General features: G+C 47.3%; 1 protein-coding gene across 2 annotated transcripts in view; it reads left to right on the plus strand.

The window, feature by feature from the left end:
• The first annotated feature begins 261 nt into the window (after positions 1-261).
• The window catches only part of B4GALT1 (beta-1,4-galactosyltransferase 1), a 59571-nt gene continuing 37298 nt past the window's right edge, over positions 262-22534 (plus strand). The window contains exon 1 of one of the 2 annotated variants that reach the window (XM_047754619.1): positions 262-889. In XM_047754619.1, coding sequence (XP_047610575.1) covers positions 469-889 — 421 coding nt within the window. In that variant the 5' untranslated portion in view covers positions 262-468. The remainder of the gene's footprint in view (positions 890-22534) is intronic. The other variant, XM_047754618.1, reaches the window with a different exon arrangement.

Genomic DNA, 22534 nt, shown 5'->3' on the forward strand with positions numbered 1-22534 from the left:
ACAGCTCGGAGGAAGAGGAGGAAGCTCGGTTTAGTAGGGCCAAAGGCCCACTGAACAGGCTGGGGAGGAGGGCAGGTGGGAGCCTGAAGCCTCAGCCCCATGCCTGCGGATTGCAAAGTATTCCCGAAAGTGCTCCGACCCCGGCAGCTCCAGAGGCCCCGCCCCCGAAGGCCCCGCCCTCCAGCCCCCATTCCGAAAACCCTGCTCCTACCAGCGGCCCCGCTCCCGCCCCGCTGGAGGCCCCGGCCCCGCCCCCGTCCGCGCCCGCGCCCCAGGCGCACTTCTGCTTGCTCGGCTGTGGAGCCGGCCAGTCTCCGAGTTCCGCGGCTTGTCTGCCGGCGCCGCTCCCTCGCCTTCCCACTGGTCCCTCCCCCAATTACAGCGGTCGGGCAGTGCCTGGCCGGCGGCCCGCGGGCGGGCCGCCCTCCCCACCGTAGCCCACCCCCCTCTTAAAGCGGCGGCGGGAAGATGAGGTTTCGGGAGCCGCTCCTGGGCGGCAGCGCCGCGACGATGCCTGGCGCGTCCTTGCAACGGGCCTGCCGCCTGCTCGTGGCTGTCTGCGCGCTGCATCTTGGCGTCACCCTCATCTACTACCTGTCTGGCCGCGACCTAAGCCGCCTGCCTCAGCTGGTCGGGGTCCCCACACCGCTGCAGGGAGGCTCTAACAGCGCCGCCGCCATCGGGCAGCCCTCCGGGGAGCTCCGGCCCCGAGGGGCCGCACCGCAGCCGCCTTTGCGCGCCTCCTCCAAGCCGAGCTCGGGTGGCGACTCCAGCCCAGACGCAGACTCTCGCCCGGGCCCAGGACCCGCCAGCAACTTGACTTCGGCCCCAGTGCCCTCCACTGCAGCACGGTTGCCGCCCGCATGCCCTGAGGAGTCCCCGCTGCTCGGTAAGGATTCGGGGACTTCCCCGAATTTCCCAGACAGGATCCCCCGGACGTTCTCCCCTGACCTTTTCTATGACAGCCGGTCTCTTTATTGAGGATCAGAGTCCCTAATCCCAAACAGAGGTTCCCGGCTGGATGGGGGTGGGAGGTTGGGAGGTGAATCCCTTCGGACTCGTGTTAGAGGCTGGGGCGGGGACGGTTTAGGAAAGCCTAGGCCCTTCTTGGCCCCAGAACCGGAGAAGGCCTTGGAGACTTCCTTGCTCTGGCCCAAACCTCAAGAAGTTTTGAGAGTTTGAGTCGACTTGGAGCAGCCTTCGCCCTGCTAGCTGTGGTAGGCACTACAGTGCAGCGCAGAGAAACGAGCTCTAGCGATGGTGAGGCCTCCAGTAGGGAAGGGAGCCGACCTCCCAGATCACGTCTCCTGTCTTCCCAGAGAACTGCTATCTCCTGAGTGTGTGCTAACTTTTTTTTCCTGAGCTTTTGGGCAAATGACTTGCCCGGAAAGCTCTGGTTTCTCATTTGCTAAAAGGGAACAATAAGTGGTACCTGTTTCAGGGGAGTATTTTGGAAGATTAGATGACATAGTATAAACAAGAGTTTTCATTGAGTAAATTGTCACTGTTGTGTTCTGTTCCTCCCCTGTGTGAATCCCTCCTCAGGGAAGATCAGCCCTATGGCCCTCCTACCCTGCTTCTTGCCCTTATTTGTTCCCCAAACCTAAGGCCCTCCCAAGGGGCTGAGGGTGTTTGTATGATGTGTGTACCCTGGAGGCTGAAGGGCTAAAATAGAACCAGTTAGCACCAAGTTTTCCCTTTCTGGGAGCAGCCTGGAGTCTCAGTTATATTGCCCAGGTGATCTGGACCAGGGCCTCTGTTTCCGGAAGGCAGAGAGCTTGGGTCAGGGGGCTTGCAGTCCTTTATTTCAGAAGGAGGTTGAGCCCATGCCCTCCTGGATCTCCACAGGCAGTCAGGCCAAAGGCAGCCACAGGTTGCTCCCAAGATTACGGGACAGATGGTTGCTCATTTTTGGGGCCAGGGTATAGAGAGAGGTGTTCCAAGTGAAGGGTCCTGGCAGGAGGGCAGGCATCCTGCCAGCAGAAACTCTGTCCCCTTTTCATGGAGCCCTAGCGGAGCAGACCTCCTACACGCTCTTGCTCAATTTCTCCAATAATTACTTAAACATTTTCGTATCAAGTTTGGGAGGACACTCTTGGACTTGGTCAGACATGAATTGTGGTTATAAAAGGGGGATTTTTTTTTTTTTAAAGCAGAAATTTGAATTCTTTTGGACTTGATGTAAACAGACTAATCCTATGAAGTTGATCAAATCTTTGCCATGGTGCTCAGTGTCTGACCTCAGGCATGGTACAGAGTTTCTCAGAGTTTCTTTCTCATGTGTAAAATGGGGTTGTTCATGCTTAACTCACAGGGTTATTTTGAGGACTAAATGAGATTGTGTATGTTAAGTACATGGCAAATAGGACCTGGGGCTTGAAGTTCCATTTTCTTAGACTCTGGAAATGGCTCTGAACAGCAGAGAAGGCAGTAGAAAGTTAGTGAGTCCCCAGGCCCTAGAGAGGCCCGGTTTTGACCTTTTGTTCTTCATTGTAACTTGGATATTATGTAGAAAGAGAAATTAATTAGCAGCTAAAAGGAAAAGTACCTTAGATTTGTTCATTAGATTGGTGTTTGAGGTATAGGTTCTTTTCCACGAAGCAGGAGAGGCAGTGGTGGCCCACCTCCACTTTGTTCTGTTCTGTAATGGTGTTTCCAGGAAGTCAGTGACTAGTTACTGGTGTTTCTGAGTTGAGTCTGAACTGGTGGTGTGAACAGACCTCCTGAGAGATAAGTTTTAGAGGGTGAGGGGAGAGGCCCTGGGCCTTGTCTCGCTTGCCTGCTTTTGTGTGATATGCATGGGACTGTGACATGAGGCCACCCCGGAAGGGGAAGGCAGAGGGTTTTTCTTCACTTGAGCCCTTAGGTTGGGGCTTGGGTGCTCTTGAAGTGGAGTCTCCCGCTTAGGAGAGGGCCCCGAGAAAGCTGAAAGTCTCCCTGGGAGTGTGTGGGTTGGGGGAGTTGAGCCCATCTGTTCAGCTGGGCAGGTGTCAGCCAGAGCCCTTGCGCCGTGGTTTTGAGGTTGGTGGGAGAAAGCATCAGTGGGTTTAAAGCTGTGGCCTTTTCACTACTTGCAGTTCCCTTCCACAACTGGGCTCTACTTTCTGGTGTCCGAGGGTCTGTGCCAGATGCTTTGATCCCTCCTGACTGGAAGGTGGTGGGTCATAGACATGGCCCTCCCTGCAGGAGCCAGACAGCCTCCTGGGCTGTTGACAGTCACTGTTTGGTCTGTCCTGCACTGTCAGAGCCTTGAGAGAGACTTAAGATAGACTTGGGTTTGAATCCTGCCTCCGTCTACACTGCACGGTAGGGCAGTCTGCAGTGTTTGTAGCCACAGTAGGCCCCGCCTTGGGACATCCCCCTGGGCTGATGTGCGGCCTTCAAGAGTGAGAGCTGCAGTGGAAAGGTGGGCCTTTCCTAAGGATTCCTGCCAGTTCCCCAGGGACTTCTCCCAAGGAGTCCAGGCCTTTAAGGTGCTGTCATCTTGGCCCTTGGGCTGTGCAGCAGCTCTTTGACCGTGACAGTGAGGCTTCCTTTTCTGGCCACCTGGGATGCAGTCAGTCTGGGAGGAGCAGCAGCCTTGCGTTACTTTTCTTGGAATGTTTATCTCTGCTTAGATTTGGCAGCAGCTCAATGTGACTTGACTAGCCCTGGCAGGACAAGCCCAGAGAGGGGCTGGGTGGGGAGTGGGTAGTACCTCAGGTACGAGCGGTGAGAGGAGGCACGGCCACCTGTACAGTTGGTACTGTCCTCTCAAGGGTGCATGGAGGGGGTGGTGGTGGTGAGTATAAGATGGTCTAAAATCTGAGGCCCCTCTTACCCAGCTATGAAGAGACTCTCTTCAGGAATTTCCACTGTGGCTCAGTGTGTTAAGAACCCAACTAGTAGGAGTTCCCGTCGTGGCACAGTGGTTAACGAATCCGACTAGGAACCATGAGGTTGCGGGTTCGGTCCCTGCCCTTGCTCAGTGGGTTAACGATCCGGCGTTGCCGTGAGCTGTGGTGTAGGTTGCAGATGCGGCTCGGATCCCACGTTGCTGTGGCTCTGGCGTAGGCCGGTGGCTACAGCTCCAATTCAACCCCTAGCCTGGGAACCTCCATATGCCGCAGGAGCGGCCCAAGAAATAGCAACAACAACAAAAAGACAAAAGACAAAAAAAAAAAAAGAACCCAGCTAGTATTCATGAGGATGCAGGTTTGATTCCCGGCCCCTCTGAGTGGGTTAAGGATCTGGTATTGTTATGAGCTGTGGTTTAGGTTCCAGACATGGCTCAGATCCCATGTTGCTGTGGCTGTGGCTGTGGCCAGCAGCTGCTGCTCTGATTTGACCTCTAGCTTGGAAACTTCCATACGCCACTGAGTACAGCCCTAAAAAGACCAAAAAAAAAAAAAAAAAGGATGGGGTGGGGTGAGGAGGGGAGACTCTTCATTTGTTGAGAAAAGGATGCTGATGTAGAGGCGGTGCCAGAGAGTCAATGGGCACCTGGGCCAGCAAACAGCCACAGGTTGCCAGGACCCTGGGAGAGCACTGGTCCCTAAGCTATTTGCACTGGGTTCTGCAGGGGCTGTCAGCCGAGCCCCTGCCATGGTTTGTGCCCTTGGGAAGACAGAGCCTTTGCTGGGTCTTTGCCAGGCCCTCTGCTACCAGGTGATTCTCTACCAGCTCACTGTTCCCGCTCTTTTCCCCTCATGCACCCACCCATTGCACACATGTGGATGCAAGCACACTGCCTAGGACAGAGTGTACTTTGAGGACATCTGTCCTGGCCTCAGCTTGGGAAAGGGCTCTCTCTCCCCTTTGGGGATGAGTCTTGGACCATCATCACCTTTGGGCTTGGGGTGTAGCCTCATCCTGGAGGTTAGGAAGGCACTGGGAGTCTCCCCTGTGTCCACGTCTTTAAGCTTTGGGAGATTAGGTAACTAGTCCTTTAGACCAGTTTTGTCCTGTTGTATTTTTCCTGGGGAAAATAATTTATGGACATATACAGACATGCCTTTTTTTTTGCTTTTTTTTTTTTAGGGCCACACTTGCAGCATATGTAAGTTCCTAGGCTAGGGGTCGAATCAGAGCTGTAGCCGCTGGCCTACACCACAGCCACAGCAACGCCAGATCCTCAACCCACTGAGCGAGGCCAGGGATCAAACCTGCGTCCTCATGGTTACTAGTCAGATTCGTTTCTGCTGAGCCATGACTGGAACTCCAATGCCTTCCTGTATAACAGTCTGAGATGGAGAAATACCCTCCATGACTCTCTGGCTCACTTTTTTTTTTTTTTTTTGTCTTTTGTTGTTGTTGTTGCTATTTCTTGGGCTGCTCCCGCGACATATGGAGGTTCCCAGACTAGGGGTTGAATTGGAGCTGTAGCCACCGGCCTACGCCAGAGCCACAGCAACATGGGATCCGAGCCGCATCTGCAACCTACACCACAGCTCACGGCAACGCCGGATCGTTAACCCACTGAGCAAGGGCAGGGACCGAACCCGCAACCTCATGGTTCCTAGTCGGATTCGTTAACCACTGCGCCACGACGGGAACTCCTCACTTTTTTTTTCTACTCAGCCTGATGATTGCAGATAATGTGTCTCTTGCCTGTTATAATTTGTCCCAGACTCTGAGCAAGTCTGGGGGCCTCCCCCTGATGAACTAGCTGGAAGTTTCTTGGGGTCCAGGGTGCAAGAGCCATATTTGAGATTGGACTCAAACTGCAGCCTCTTGGAACCACAGCATCTCAGGATGGATCTGCACAGTTCCCTGGCCTCCATCCCTCATTGTGCTAGAGGGGAAGGGTCTTGCCTCAGGCCACACACACACCCAGGTCATGGGCAGCTGGGGCTGGAAAAACTAGATATCTTGCCCTCGCCCCCAGTCCCATGCTTTTCCTTAAAGTTACTGTCCAGTAGGCACATAGTACAGAGGCTCAGGGCAACCTAATGTAGTCTCGAGTTTGGGAAGATCCCTGCCAGGTGTGTCTGTGGACCCATCTCAGAGGTCTAGTATGGTGACCGCTTGTCTGGATGTCCTTGGTGGCTAACGCATCTGATCTAGTAACTTTTTTTCCTCTTTTTTCTTTTTTGGCTGCCCCGCCAAAAATGGAGTTCCCAGGCTAGGGATCAGATCTGAGCTGCAGCTGCAACCTAAGCCGCCACTGTGACAATGCCAGATATTTAACCCACTGTGCTGGGCTAGGGATTGAACCTGTGCTCCCAAGATACCGCAGATCCTGTTGCGCCACAGCAGAAACTCTGGCATCTGGTGACTTTGTCATTCAGTTCTAACAATAGTGCCCATCCTAGGCTGGGTGCTGGAACTAGAGAGAGGAAGAGGACAAAATGCCTCCTCTTTTGGAATTTGCTGTTTAGGCAGAGGCAGCATAATCACACCACCTGACGTCATTTAGGGAAGCCAGAGTGTGTGTGTGTATGTTTAGTCTCCCCCTCTCCTATCTATCCCCTTTCCTTCCTTTCTTCCATTTTTCTTCCTCTTTTTCAGAAACCCAGGGTTGTCATCAAAATTCTCCAGGCCATGGAGTTCCTGTCGTGGCTCCGCAGAAACAAATCTGACTAGGAATCATGAGGTTGCAGGTTTGATCCCTGGCCTCGCTCAGTGGGTTAAGGATCCAGCATTGCTGTTAGCTGTGGTGTAGGTCGCAGACGTGACTTGGATCTGGCCTTGCGTTGGCTGTGGTGTAGGCCAGCAGCTGTAGCTGTGATTAGACCCCTAGCCTGGGAACCTCCATATGCTGCGGATGTGGCCCTAAAACGACAAAAGACAAACAAACAAACAAAATCTCCAGGCCTGGTTTTATCTGATTGAGTAAAAAACATTCCTCTAATTTCTGAAGCCTTGCATTAGCTCTGCTGGATAATCTTTAACTTGCTGCTTTATAATGACTATAATGAGACATCAGCAGCCATCGAATTGGATATTACTGTCTTTGGGTAGCAGCCGGGTAAGGATTTCCAGGCTGAGCCTAGACTAATTTATGGTTAGGGAAAGAGGGGACACTGAATGCCCAGGCAGTCCCAGCCCCTCCCACGGATTCCACCCTGGGGACCTTCCAGACTTTGGGGGCAGGGCCAGGAAGCTTACCCCCCTCAGGCTCAGCCAGACTCTGGGTTTGTGTGTAAAAGGGGCCCAGGCATCCTCTGGTCAAGTCGACCTGGGGATTTCTTTGACCGCTTCCCCAGTGCCTCCTCTGCCTATTCCCTGCTCAGTGTTCCCTGTCTGCTCCTGACAAGAAGCAGAGAGTGAAATCCTGTTTGTATCCATGTCCACCTGGAAATTCCAGTTATCCTTATCTGCTTAAACAGCAAACCAATTGTCTGAGGACAAATGGTCCTCCCTTTGGGCCTCCACCATAGCCATTTTACACTTGCCTCTGGCACTGCCCGTGTGGTCTAAACGATGAGATCACTTAAAGGCCTGCCTGCCAGACCCTGACTCCTGGGGGAGTTAACAAGGCATGAGATTGGATTTGGTGACCTCCACAGGGTCCCTCCTGTCCCTTAACCTGACCAGGGATCCTGAGAGCCAGGCTGTGCTAGGGATTGCAAAAGTGTCCGTTGTGGGGGCCTCTGTGTTTACCTGAGCCCAGCAGGTCGCTAGCTTGGGGAGGAGATCTTGGATCCTGTTCTAAAGGTCAGAAACCTCCCGGTTGGAAGGTCGTGGTGGGTTGGGGGCAGGGGACAGGGTCTGGTGGAAAGCTGGTTCTGGGTGAACGTGGCCTAAAGGGATTTGTCCTTGGGAGACAGAAGGGCTGAGTCACAGGCTCAGTGTTTCAGGTTCCACTTTTCAGCCTGGCTCAGCCCGCCCCTTCCCTGTACAGATGAGGGCCAGGGGCTATCTAATTGGCTGTTGCTGAATTCTTTGGCAGTGATTTTAATGTCTGGTCTGGGTGTGTAATATAGCTGCTCCTCTTTTCCCCTGCCGCCTCTCCCAGCCCCTCACAAAGCCCAGAGTGAGAGGAGAAGGATTTGTCTTGCTGAGATGCCAGGGGCCAGGGCTGTGGGTCTTTGCTCTTGCCTGTTTTTTTTTTGAGAAGCAGGTAATCTCTTTCCCCTTTTTGTAAAAATCATTCAGGCTCATTGAAAACAACTTGAGAAGTTAAAAGAGGTTGAAAAGCACATCTCTATTCCTGTTATTTAGAGGAAACCGTTGGCCACTTTCCTGCTAATCTTTTTTTCCTGTACATGTTTAAGAATTTAGCTGATATCTTCAGGAGTTCCCATCATGGCTCAGAAGAGGCGAGTCTGACTAGCATCCATGAGGACGCAGGTTTGATCCCTGGCCTCACTCAGTGGATTAAGGATCCGGCATTGCCATAAACTGTGGTATAGGTCACAGACATGGCTTGGATCTGGCATTGCTATGGTTACAGTGTGGGCTGGTGGCTGTAGCTCTGATTTGACCCCTAGCCTGGGAACTTCCATATGCTGTGGGTGGGGCCCTAAAAAAGACCAAAAAAAAAAAATTAGCTGATATCTTTATAGATGGACAGGTAGATTGGTACAGATAGATGGAGATAGCCTAGTGTCCTGGATTTTTCCTTAAGATTCTGTCACAAGCTTGGTCCTACACCTTTAAAAACCACAAAGGCTATGACTTTCTCTTATTATTCAACTGTTGTTGAACATACATACAGATAGTTTTTGTTTTTACTTAGTGGTCCAGTGAGGCTCATGCATAAAGCTTTATGCACTTTTTGGATTGTTTTCATAGTAGAATTTTTTTTTTTTTTGGCCATACCCACAGCATGTGGAATTTCCCCAGCTAGAGATGGAAACCACGCCACAGCAGCGACTTGAGCCGCTGCGGTGACAACGCCGGATCCTTAACCCACTGTGTCACAAGAGAACTCCCATGGTAGATTTTTTTTTTAAAGGAAGAAAAGGGGGTGAGTGCTTTTTGAGAAGGGCTCTCTTTTTAAACCAGTCTTACTAAAGCATGAACCCATTTAAAATTTTAGGTTTGCTAAGTGGTGACAGATGAATATCATTTACTGCTGAATGAAGGATAAATCTAGAATTCTGACTAAAAAGTGAGTACAGGAAGTGCCTGGTGCAGGGGCAGAGGGCCAGGCTACAGGATAGGCACTCTTGAGGTTAGGCTGAGCAGAAATCAGCTGTCCTCAGAATCGGGGTGGTAAGGCCCCAGGAGTCAGCTTTCTCGTAACTTCTCCATTTGTCCCTGGGCTGGGCTTCCATTTGTCTCTCAGGGCTGTGGTGCTGGGTGAGCACCAGTCAACTAACTCAGTGCCAAGGACATGACTGAGATGTGACTGGTTCCACAGGAGGTGTGGGGACAAGCTAGCAAACCTAGCTCTGAGCCATTTCACACAGCGCTTCCACCTCAGGAGGGTCCTGAGATCCAGGGAGGGGCTGGGAAGTGAGAGCATGTAGGTTTCCAGGAATTTCCTTTCAGGAGAAGGCTCAGGGACCAGCAGAGCCTGGCAGTCGATCAGGGCCAGGGTGCCAGGCTCTTCGCAATGTGTCTATTTTGAATTTATTCCACTTTGAATGTCCTAACCGAAGCTAAATTCTCCTCTTCTGAGGGACACTTTGGATTTGGGACTCTGCCAAGGGTCATTTGGCCCAGAGCCCAGGGCTCTAGGGGGAGGCTGTACAGAGGGAATGGGCTGGGTTGTGTCCGACCCGCGTGACCAGTAGGGTGTGAGGTCAGGCTCCTTCCTGCCCCACCACATGGGTCTTGAGGTCATGGGAAGGGGCCCTGGCAACAGGTTCAGTAATTGCCTGGCTTCATGACAGGTTGCATTCTGAAAATGCCTTTATACATTTCTTTAAAAGTTTCTTCCTGTTTTGCATAATGTCCTCCTGCCTTTGTCATCCTGAAACTGTAGAGCTGTTGTTGTGTTTCAAGATACTGCCAGCTTGAAAAAACAGGAAAGGGATCCCAGTTAGGGTGGACCTGGGAAAGCTGGTATTTGCATTAGAGGAGCTTGAACTCTTGGCGTGGAGGTGTTAGGTAGCTCCTGGCATTCTGGCAGCCCTGGCAGGGTCCCTGCTGGAGGATGGGTAGACTTGAATCCACCCCAAAGTCAGGAGGGGTCCCAAGAAAGAGAATGAAGGAGGACTCATTTGTTCATTCAGCAAACTTTTCTTTCTTTTTTTTTTAGGGCCATACCCGCGGCATATGGAGGTTCCCAGGCTAGGGGTCTAATCAGAACTGCAGCTGCTGCCAACCTACACCACAGCCACAGGTACAAGCCATGTCTGCGACCTATGCCGTAGGCTCACTGCAATGCCAGATCCTTAACCCACTGAGCGAGGCCAAGGATCAAAGCTGCGTCCTCAGGGATACTAGTTGGGTTCTTAACCTGCTGGGCCACAGCAGGAACTCCTCAACAAACTCTGGTAACTATGCTATGTGAAGCAGGAGAGAGAGATATGAACAAGGAGGGGCTGACCCCTGCTCTCGGGGAGCCCCTCGGTGCTGGACAGACCCCGGCAAAGAGAGGAGGACGTGTGGGTACTCCCAGGCCCCTGAGGAGGTGTGGGGCGCCAAATTGGGTGGTCTGGGCCAGGGCCAGAGTCACAGTGAAGGGCCTTTCTTCCCAATACTACTTTTAGCATCCCTGTCTCTCAGCCTGTTTGAAAAGTTTTCCAGTTGGGAAGGGCAGGGTTCCACTGCCTGTAATTTCCTCTCATTGCTGTCACATGGGGAGGCTGCCATAACTCAAGTCCTAGCTGTTGCACACAGTCCCCAGCAGGGCAGGAGAGGACAGGAAGTGGAGGCAGGGTGAAGGGAAGATGATATACGAGAGAGAAGGCAGTATAGCTGGGACTGTGCTGGACAAGGGGAGGCCAAGGGTAGTCAGACGGAGGGACGGGAGGGAGGAACCCAAGGGGAGAGAGGAAGAGGTGCTGTGGTCTGCAGAGTTGAGGAGCCATCTCAGAGGGCCTCTGGAGTGAGGATTCAGGTCCTAGATCATTACATCATTTTGGGCACATCCCAGCTTCCTTGGTCCCTGCTCCCTTCCTCTGAAGTTTGAGTCGTGCTAAACATGTCGGTATTTGGTGTTTCTTCCTTGTCTTCGTCCTAGAGTCTGGGTTGGTGTCAGGGGAAATCCTGGTTATATCTGCAGCCTCAAAGCCCTCTGAGAGTTCCTGTGACACTCATTACCCACTCCCCATTTCAGGGCTCTTGTAATGAGGACTTTGTCATCTCTATAAAGATGTTAATAGGTGGGTGACCTTTGAAATGGCACAGGTAATGTTTCTTTCTGTCATGCTGGCGAGCTGATTCAGCTAGCTCTCCATGCCTCACTGTTTTCACCAGTAAAATGAGGATCATAAGAGTATCTGTCTCAGCAATGCTGTGATGTTAGTAGGGCCTAAAACAGTGCCGCACGCAGAATAAGCTCCAAATATATGTTATCTCTTATTGGTACTACTGATAGTCCTTATTTGGGAAGATTTTGGCTTTTGTTCTATAGGATTTCTTTCTTTTTTTTTTTTTTTTAAAATCTGGTTGAAAATGCAATGTCACCACATTAAATGTTTAAAAATAAATAATTCCCTACCATTAGAACAAAACCTCTACCACTGTATGCCTCTACCGCTGTAACAAAACTTGCTATTACTTTCCAAATCCATGATACACATTGTATCCTATTGCAAGCTTAGTGCAGAAACTATTTGGCCTTCTGCTATATGTGTTCAACATTATCTTATAAACTGTTTTGTTTCTTGTAATTATCTAAATTTGTACTGTTCTAAAATCCTTGTGGCTATTCCCTTAACATTCAGCATTCTATGTTTCACCATCTAGATCATCTTGAACATCTTTGCTGCATGTAGCCCTTTGCTTCAGTTAAATTATTTCCCTGGAGATAAATTGCTTGAGGGGAATTTCTAGGCCAGAAGATATAATCATTTTTATGACACTGGTTCACAGTGCCACTTTGCTTTCCAAGAGGGTTGAAATAATCCACAGGCCCTAAATTGTAATTTTCTGGGCCAGAGTTTTGTTTTGTCTTGTTTTTTAAGGCCACACTTGTGGCATATACAGTTCCCAGGCCAGGGGTTGAATTGGAGCTGCAGCTGCTGGTCTGCAACACAGCCATAGCAAGGCCAGATCCAAGCCACATCTGCGACCTATACTGCAATGCTGGAGCCTTAACCCGGAGATCGAACCTGCATCCTCATGAATACTAATTGGGTTCTTAACCCATTGAGCCACAACGAGAACTCTGGGATATTGGCTTTTATGGAGTGTGGATTCCAAGAGCGTGTCGGATTTATCTGGTCTCACATTTACAGTCTTAGCTCTGTAGCTCTATGTGTGTGTGTGTGTGTGTGTGTGTCTTCTCTGTGTAGGGCACAGTAGCTCCTCTGGACTTGAGGCTTTTCCTTGAAGCCATTGCCTCTGGGCAGTTCCTGCTGAGGTTACTGGGTATCCACAAAGGAGACTTATTGGTAGGTAGCTCTTTCTACACTTCGAAAGCCTTTGCCAGAGTTGATTTACACAGCTTAAGGCCTTTTCCTTCTTCCTTTATTTGTGGAGTCAAACCTATAGAATGGGGGCAGATCCTAGCTTTAAAAACCTGGCTTTAAAATGCTTTTGATCTAAAACTTTGCAGGTCAATTGCTGGAAACACTAGATATAGAACCCATGTTAGGCTCTCTCGGGCTAGCTTGGGCGCCTGACCTAACTCATGTGGACACACTCTGACCTGATAGCCCTGGTTTATGCCATCCAGACAGGGGCGGAGATGAAGAAAGGCCTTTAAATTATATTGGGTATACATAAGTTGATCGGTAGCCCAAGGTCTGCAAATGGGAATTGCTCTTTCTGTCCTTGAAACCACCCCACATGCACCTGCCTCTTTTGTAGTCAAACAGATGCCTGCTACCTCCTGTTTGCATACATGTTAGGATGACTTTAGGAGCTAGTGATTTCAGTGACCGAAGCTTTACACACTCAGTAGACGAGTGCATTCAACCCATGACCAGCTGCTCCCTCCTTTTTGTAGCCACCCCTGGTGGCCTCTATTCTCCATTCCACAGCAGTCAGCTGTGACTTAACAGGGTACTCTCTGGGTCCATTTGGACCCAGGCCAGAACTGCTGTCCAGCATACTGTTCCTGAGTAAAGTGGGGAGCAAATTCTTACCTCAGAAGGTTGATAAAAGGGTTGAACAGAGGAGCTACTTTGTAATAGCAGTACTTTGTCTTTTGATTAATGCCGAACACATCCCCTTGGGCACCAGAGGCATACATTCAACACAGTAGGCTGCCAAGTAAAAATTTTTTCAAATGCTGTTTTTTTGGTTGTTTTTTTTTTTCCCCTTCTGCCTTGGGGCAGTTAAGAGGAGGAAGAAAAGGTGTGAGACTGTGACTGCAGTTTAGGGACAGGGTTTAGCCTGGAGCCAGCTTTGGTAGAGAGGATGGCTTGGTTTATCTCTATAGACCTACCCCAGGCCACAGAGAGAAGGCCTCCATCTTGTTGAATCTACAACACTGGGAACTTGGAGTGCAGGTTGCCAGGGGTCAGGCGTACCAGGATTCTGTGGGGATCCACAGCCTGCCCGTCTCCAAGTGGACATTGCTTGTCAATGTCCTGAGAGAGACTATCACAGACTACAGATAGCTGAGTGGTCAGAGGGAGGAGCTGGTGGGAGAGTTTGCATATTTGGTGAAGTCTTAGGAGGTGAGAAGGACTGTTTTTTGTTGTTGTTGTTGTTTTCTTTCTGCTTTTTAGGGCTGCACCTGCGGCATATGGAAATTCCCAGGCTAGGAGTCTAATCAGAGCTGCAGCTGCTGGCCTACACCATAGCCACAGCAACTCGGGGTCCCAGCCACATCTGTAACCCATACCACAGCTCATGGCTATGCCAGATCCTTAACCAGGGATCAAACCCACATCTTCATGGATACTAACCAGGTTCTTAACCCACTGAGCCACAATGGGAATGCCCATGAAGAACTATATTTTTTTTAGAAAATGGGGTTGGATATAGGTAGGCTCAGGTTGGGGTTGTGCCTGGTATATTGTTAGAAAAACTAAGGCAAAGGTCTGTAGCTCGCCTGGCTTTATGCAGGGGCTGATGTTAGAAGCCAGGATGGCAAGCCCTTCCATTCAGGTCTGGACCAGCCTCCTGGGTGATCTGAGAGAAGTCACATTCTCTTACTGAGCCTCACTTTACCCATCTATAAAATGAGATGAGGGCTCAGCCTGGATATTCTCTGGAGTCTCTCTCTGCCTGGGAGTTCAGGTGTCGCCTCACTGCTCCTGCTTAATACAGCTTAATGGCCTGGCTGCAGGGCAGCTGAGTGCCATCCCCACCAGGGACAGCCACACACAGCTGGGCAACTGTGAGTGAACCCTGAGCCAGGATTGAGTCTTACTGGACATGTTTACATCCCCCGAGCCTTCCAGCAATTCCAATTTCTAGTCTCCCAATCACAAGTAAATGGGTCAGCTTGAAAACCCGGTCGGTGGGAGTGGCTATGAATGTGGGGTTCCAGACTCCAGCGTAACCACAGCAGCCACTCCCACAGCAGATGGTGCTTACTCAGCAGTTACTACGTGCCAAGCATGGAAACAGTGCTACATGGGCATTATTTTCGTTAATTCTTACAGCAGCTCTTCTTTTTTTTTTTTGCCTGATTGTCCTGGTTAGGACATCCTGCATGCACTATGTTGAATAAATACAGTAAGAGAGAACATCCTTATCTTGTTTCTGATCTTAGGGGAAAAACATGGTCTTTTGAGCCTTTAAGTATGATGTTAGTGATGGGGTTTTTGCAGATGCTCTTTATCAGGTGAGGAAGTTCCCTTCTGTTCTAGTTTGTTAAGTGATTTTATCAGGAGTAGGTGTTGATGGGTTTTGTCAAATGCTTTTCTGTGTGTGTTGAGATGATTATGTGGTTTTTGTCATTTGTCATTCTATTGATATGGTATATTATACATTGATTGGTTTTCCAAGAATAGATCAAACTTGAATCCTTCGTTGTGGTGTATCATCCCTTTTATATATGCTGCTTGATTCAGTTTACTAATATTTTGTCAAGAATTCTTATTCATAAGAGATATTGACCTGTAGAGGGTTTTTGTTTTTTGTTTTTTTGGTTTTTTTTAGGGCTGCACTTGTGGCATTTGAAGTTCCCACACTAGGGGTTGAATAGAAGCTACAGCTTCAGGCCTACCACAACCACAGCAACACAGAATCCAAGCCACGTCTGCTACCTACACCACAGCTCATGGCAACACTGAATCCTTAACCCAGTGAATGAGGCCAAGGATGGAACCCACGTCCTCATGGATACTAGTCAGACTTGTTTCTATTGCACCACAATGGGAACTCCTGCAGAGTTTTCTTATTCAGTTTTGCTGAGGTATCATTGGTAAGTCATCTGTAGTTTTTCTTCTCATCCTTCTCATGATGTCTTTATCTGAATTCAGTACCAAAGTAACACTGCCTCACAGAATAAGTAGGGAAGGGTTTCCTCCTCTTCAGTTTTAGGGAGAGCTTGTGAAGGATTAATATTACTTCTTCTTTAAAGAAGAATCTGGTAGAATTTACTAGTGAGGCCATCTTGGCCTGGGCTTTTCTTTGTGTGAAGCTTTTTGATTACTAATTCAATTTGTTTGTTTGTTACAGGTCTATTCAGATTTTCTTTTTATTCTTGAGTGAGTTTTGGTAGTTTGTGCCTTCCTAGGAATTTTTCTGTTTCATCTAAGTCATCTAATTGTTGGCAATAATTTGTTCATAATATTCTCTTATATTCCTTTTTAATACTCTAAGGTTGGTAGGGGTATTTCTGCTTTCATTTCTGATTTTGGCAATTTGATTCTTCTCTCTCACTCTCGTTCTCAGTCAGTCTAGCCACAAGTATGTCATTTGTGCTGATCTTTTCAAAGAGCCAACTTTGGGTTCATTGATTTTTCTCTATTATTTTTCTAATCTCTTATTTCATTAATTTCTCTTCTAATGGTTATTATTTTCTTCCCTCTGTTTTGCTTTATCTTTGAGCTTAGTTTACTTTTCTTTTTCTTAAAAACCTTTTTACAGTGGAAGATTAGGTTATTGATTTGAGATCTAAAAATCATGTCCTTTTAATATTTTAAGAGATACTGTCAGGTTGCCCTCCAATTTATACTCATTAGCAGTGTATGAAAAGTGCCTGTTTGGAGTTCCCATCATGGCGCAGAGGAACGAATCTGACTAGGAACCATGAGGTTGTGAGTTCGATCCCTGGCCTTGCTTAGTGGGTTAACGATCCAGCGTTGCCGTGAGCTGTGATGTAGGCTGGTGGCTATAGCTTCAATTAGACTCTTAGCCTGGGAACCTCCATATGTGGCCCCAAAAAGACAAAAAAGAAAAAAGAAAAAAAAAAGAAAAGTGCCCTATTTCCCACATCCATGCCAGCCCTGGATATTATCCGTCTTTTCACATTCGCCAATATGAGGGTCAGTTGTGGTATCTTGCTTTAGTCTCTTGCTCTGACTATTGATGTTTCATGTGTTAGTTGGCCATTTGTATTTCTTCTGTAAATTACTTGTTGATGTTTTCCCCACTTTTTTATTATTGTAAAAAATATATTTGTAGAAGCTTTTAATACTATGGATATTTCTCCTTTATTATATGTCGTTTGCAAATATGGTCTCTTCATCTGTCATGTGTCTTTAACTTAATCTCTGGTATCTTTGACCATAAAGAAGTGTTAAGTATTTAATTCTCTCTTTTCCTTTATGACTTCAGGTTGTTTTTACACTTACAAAGGTCTTCATCATCCCAGGATTGTAAAAAATATTTTTGTGTGTGTTCTTTTCTAAGCTAGTGTTTGTTTGTTTTTTTAACACTTTAGTACTTGTTCCTGACAGTGAAATATGAACAGAATTGCTATGCAACCCTCATATGTTGGAAGAAGCCTTATATCATATCCACAGGACCCTTTGAGGTCCTAGACTCTTTTCTAAACCTATCATCGATGTTGGTGGATTAGAGTAGAAATGTGAAATTTTAGGAGTTCCCACTGGCTCAGTGGGTTAAGAACCTGACGTAGTTCCATGTGGATGCGGATTCCATCCCTGGCCTTGCTCAGTGGGTTAAGGTTCCAGCGTTGCCACAGGCTATGGCATAGGTCGCAGATGCATCTCATCTCCCGAATTGCTGTGGCTGTGATGTAGGCTGGCAGCTGCAACTCTGATTTAACCCCTAGCCTGGGAACTACCACATGCCACCAGTGTGGTCATAAAAAGAAAAAAAAAATGTGAAATTTGAGCCACTTGTTGTTAAAGAGTTGTAATAATGTATGGACTTTGGAGTTCTGGGAGTCACTGGGGAAGGCAAAGTAATATTATTGACTATCTGTTAGTACAAAGTAATATTTATGGAGCATTTATTAGTGCTAAGCACTGTGATATGTATGTATTTGTGAAGAGAACACATTATTATCTCCATTGCTTAGAGGAAGAAATTGGAGCTGGCTGCATTTAAAGTAGTCCTGCTGCCCGAGAGAGATTGCCAGGAGTGCATGGATGACTGATCACCCACATGGCCCACAGGGCAGCAGGCTCTCCACAGTCCAAGGTCTGGTTTTAGTTGGAGAGAGAAGGGGATACTTGTAACCAGCATCGCAGATCCAGAAATGCAGTCAGGGCTCCAAAACTGATCAGCTGACTCAGCAATAAAACTCCCCTGAGACTTATCTGCAGTCTGGAATGCTAAGTTGCTTTGCTACTGGGAAGATTGGAACTGTTGTCAAGTGGCTTAAAAGTCTCTGGCAGCTTTCAGCACTATAAGGGAAGCCATAGTATAAGCTGGCAACTGGTCAGTCAGAAGTCAGAGCAGGGAAGTGAATTGTACTCTAATGTTGGATGGTGTCCAGCTGTCATGGTGGATGAATCCATCCTCACAGTGTTTCAGAATTCCTTCAGAGACCTTGGTCTGGTCCAGAGCTCAGGGCTCATTTCTCCCCTGTACAGCTCTGAAAGAACACCTCCAGCTCCATCTTCCACCCCACCCCCCATTTATTTCCTTCTGTACTTTTTTCCTTTCCATCTAGTCATCCAACACTTTATTTCATGGATTGTTATCATCAAGGACTCTTTTGCCTTATTTGTTCTATTTTATCCTCATTCCCACTTCCATTTCCCACCCTTACCATGGGCAACCATTCTAAAGTATGTAATACGTGTTTTGTTTTTTTTTTCTCTTGCCAAATGGGAGCCACTGATTCATATACATACAATTTTTTTTTTTTTTTGTCTTTCTGTCTTTTCTAGGGCCGAACCTGAAGCACGTGAAGGTTCCCAGACTAGGGGTCTAATCGGAGCTGTAGCCACCGGCCTACACCAGAGCCACGCCAACCCCAGATCCGAGCCGCATCTGTGACCTACACCACAGCTCATGGCAATGCTGGATCCTTAACCTGCTGAGCGAGGCCAGGAATTGAACCTGCAACCTCGTGGTTTCTAGTCAGATTGGTTTCTGCTGCGCCACAATGGGAACTCCAACATGTAATTTTTAGTTTAAAAGATTTATTTTTTTAGATTAACATACTGTAAAATTGGCCCTTTTTTGGTTTATAGGTCTATGAATTTTAATATGTATATATAGATGGGATATATAAAAAACCACCACCACCACAGTCTGGATACAAAATAGTTCTATCACCCCCAGAAATCCCCCTGTAGTCACACTTTCCTCCAACCCTTCACCCCTGTTAACCACTTATCATTACTGTTGTTTGATCTTTTTGAAAATACCATATAAATGGATCATACAGTATATGCACATGTATTTTTAACTTATGTAAATGGTGTTTTAATATAATTCATTTTGATTCTAATTTTTTTCACCCAGCTTTCCTTTTTCTTTTTTCTTTTTTTCCAATTTTTAAAAAGTTTGACATAACTTCAAACTTATAGAAAAGTTGCTGGAATTATACAAAGAATTTTTGGATCTCCTCTGGATCCCCCTAAATTTCCCAAATGTTAACATTTTAGGAGTTCCTGACATGGTGTCAATGAGGATTCGGGTTGAATTCCTGGCCTCACTGAGTGGGTTCAGGATATGGAGTTGCTGCAAGCTGCGGCATAGGTCAAAGATGTGGCTTGGCTTGGATCTGGTGTTGCTGTAGCTGTCTGTAGGTCAGCAGCTGCAGCTCTGATTTGACCCATAGCCCGGGAATTTCCAAATGCTGCAGGTGCAGCCCTAAATAGAAAAAAAATTTTTTTTTACTACATTTGCTTTTTTCTTCTCTCTCACTGTCCGTGTGTGTGTGTACATGCCCCTTTACCCCTAAATATTCAATATGTATTTCCTAAAAAACAATTTTTTTTTTTCATGGCTGCACCCATGGCATATGTAAGTTCCCTGGCTGGGATTGAATCTGAGCTGAAGCTGCAACCTAGGGTGTAGCTATGACACTGCCAGATCCTTTAACCCACTACGCCAGGTCAGAGATCAAATCCACACCTCTGCAGCAACCCAAGCTGCTGCAGTTGGATTCTTAACCCACTGTACCACAATAGGAACTCAAGGATCTTTTTTTAATATAATCATAGTATACTGATCAAATCAGGAAGTCAACATTGAACATTTTCTGTTATCTCATTTACAGACCTTATGAAGATGTCGGTTGTCCCAACAATGTCCTTGTCATAGAAGAAAATTGAAGAGCATACATTTATTCAGTCATCATGTCTCTTCAGTCTCTTAATCTGGACATTGCCCAAGTCTTTCTTTGTACTACATGACACTGACATTGTTGAAGAATACAGGCCAGTTATTTTGTAAAGGCCCCTCAATTTGAGTCTGTCTGATGTTTCCTTGTGGTGAGGTTCAGGTTATGCACTTTTTTTGGTCACACCCATGGCACATGGAAGTTCCCAGGCCAGGGATTGAACCCTATCCACAGCAGCAACCCAAGTCGCTGCAGTGACAACAATGGATCCTTAATTCACTGTGCCACAACGGAACTCTCTTTTGTTTTTGAGGTGATGTTCTTTCGGAAAGAAGACCACATGAATGTTGCTGAGTTCTTCTCAGTGCATAATATCATTTCATACTGGCCATGTGAACTTTGATCATTTCAATATGGTGGTGTCTGCTATTTGTTCATTATCAAGATTACTACTTTATCTGTTTTAATTAAGATGTGTCTTATGGGCATTTACTTTGAGATTATACAAATATCTCAAACTTTCATCCATTGGTTTTTAGCACCTATTGATGATTCTTACTTGAATCAGTTATTAAAGTGGTGGTTGGTGAGCTAATTCTATCATTGCTTCCACATTTATGAGCTGGCATTTCCCTGTAAGGAAGAGCTTTCCCTTCTCCCCTATTAATTCATGTACTAGTGCAGACTTACAGATTCATACTTTATTTAATAGCTCATAATCCTTCACTAGCATTATTTATTTTGAGGCTCAGCCTGTCCCAGATTTGGCCAGTGAGATCCCCTTCATGCTGACTCCTGTCATTTTGGACATCCCATCATTCTTTGAGCATTTTTTTTTCGTTAAGCAAATCAAGATGTCCCAGACTCCTCTTGTTCATTCTCTGACTCAGCTCTGGAATCAGCCACTTCTCCCATGAGCGGTAGTTCTTTTTAGAAGAGAATAGTATTTAGAAACCAAGAGCTGGGCTCTAGATGCTCACCCTTGACTTCAAGATCCATCCAATGTTGCTGTGTATAATCTAGTGTCTGTGGTGTTTATCCTAGTTTTCTCTCTTTATTAATCATAGACTCCCACACTGCCTCCAACACTGCCTTCACAAATAACTGCTGTAAAAAACAGCCTTCCACATGTCCTTTCCAGACGTGTGTATGTGTATTTACTTTTCTTTGGGAGTGCCAGATATGGCTCCAGAATGGCTACCTTCATTTACGTTTCCATCAGCAGAGCAAGAATGTCTCTGTACCTCTGCAAATACTTGGCATTAATCAACTTCCTAATTTTTGCCAAATGAGTAGAGATGCTGGGATAGCTCTTGTTTTAACTTGCTTTTCTCTGATTAAAAATGAGCTGTAACATCTCTTTATATGCCTGGTGGCCTTTGGGTTTCTTCTTCGGTAAATTGCTTATTCATAATAATCCTTTGGCTGTTTTTTTCACAGGGAGCTCATTTTTCTTGATGACATGCAAGATTTCTTTATACTTCTTGATATCACTTGCTGGTCTCAGACGTTGCAGATTTCTTATCTGAACCTGTCATCAGTCTGTTCACTTTGCCCTGCTGTCTTTTTTTGCACGGAAGACTTTTTTCCCCTTTGCTTTGTGCATTCTCACCACTATTTTTTTTTTTTCTGTCACTGTGTTAAAACCCTTCGTCCCTCCACATTTTAGATGGGCTGGTATAACTGAACGCTGCTGATTCTCTTCAGCACCCAGTCTGTCTTATGACTTCTTAGCCACTATTGAATTCTATTAAGAATGACTTTGCCTCTTACAGTGTAAAGGCCATGTATGAATATTATCCATGTATTTATTCAGCAAATAGAGGCGTACTGTGTGTTAGAGACTGTGCTTTATCACAGACAAGGTTCAGAGGTTGTGAAATATGCCTGTGGCTTTTCAGAGGTAGAGCAGGGATTGGAACCCTGGTCTGTGATGTTTGCTACCATGCTGCTGCCCTTGGAAATTGTATTTGGTTCCTGTAGAACTGTGTGTCAATTTTCCACATCTTTCCTAACGAATGGGCTAAGAAAGTGCAGAGCAAAGTGTTCTCCCCCACATCCTGAGGAGGGGAAAGTAATCAGGAGAGGAATGGAGATAATTTTGGCTGCTGCTATCCTGGGCCTGCAGTTCTCCAGTGGCGGCCCCAGGCTATGCACTGGCAACTGACTCCAGGCTGAGAGTATAGGGCCCAGAGGAGGCAGGAAGGCTGCTTCAGCCTCCAGGGGAAGGTCTTAAAATAACACCCAGGGCCTGTATCATCTAATCCTTTCTGAAAGGCTCAAATTGCCCCTTCCAGAAGTGCTTTAGTTCTAAGAGGAAGGAGATACTTCAAGATCTTCTTGGGGCTAACAGAATTTCCAGGCATGTTGGCCTCCAGAGCCATTTCTGGTAGTGATAACTGTGGGCAGACAGCAGTTTCTACAAATTCCAGTGGAGGGAGGGTGGGAGGACCGCCAGTCAGGAGAAGGGCTGGGTGAGGAGGAAATCAGCTTTGGGCTAGAACCAGACAAAGCAGAAATTCCTCCTGGGACAGTTTTCCCCCAGAGGACCAATGCTGAGAATCCTGTTTACTGGGCTTTAAAAGCCTTGATTCCTGGGCACAGCTTCCTGACCTCAGGCCTTGCATCTCTGTGGTTTCACTGCTGGTGGAAACCTCCTTGGGTCACCCTAGGACAGATGCGTACTGTTCTGCCCCCAGTTCTGGGATCTCCCAGGGTTCCCCAGTGTTCTCTCTCTCTCTTTCTACTGTCCTCCTGAATTCTGAGCCATGACCATGTATGTTAGAAATACACTCGAGAAGAGTTTATTTGTTATTTTTGACCACACCCACCACATGCAGAAGTTCCTGGGCCAGGGACGAAAGCCAAACCATAGAAGTGACT

This window comes from Phacochoerus africanus, chromosome 12, assembly GCF_016906955.1.
Source record: "Phacochoerus africanus isolate WHEZ1 chromosome 12, ROS_Pafr_v1, whole genome shotgun sequence".
Taxonomy (NCBI): Eukaryota; Metazoa; Chordata; class Mammalia; order Artiodactyla; family Suidae; genus Phacochoerus; species Phacochoerus africanus.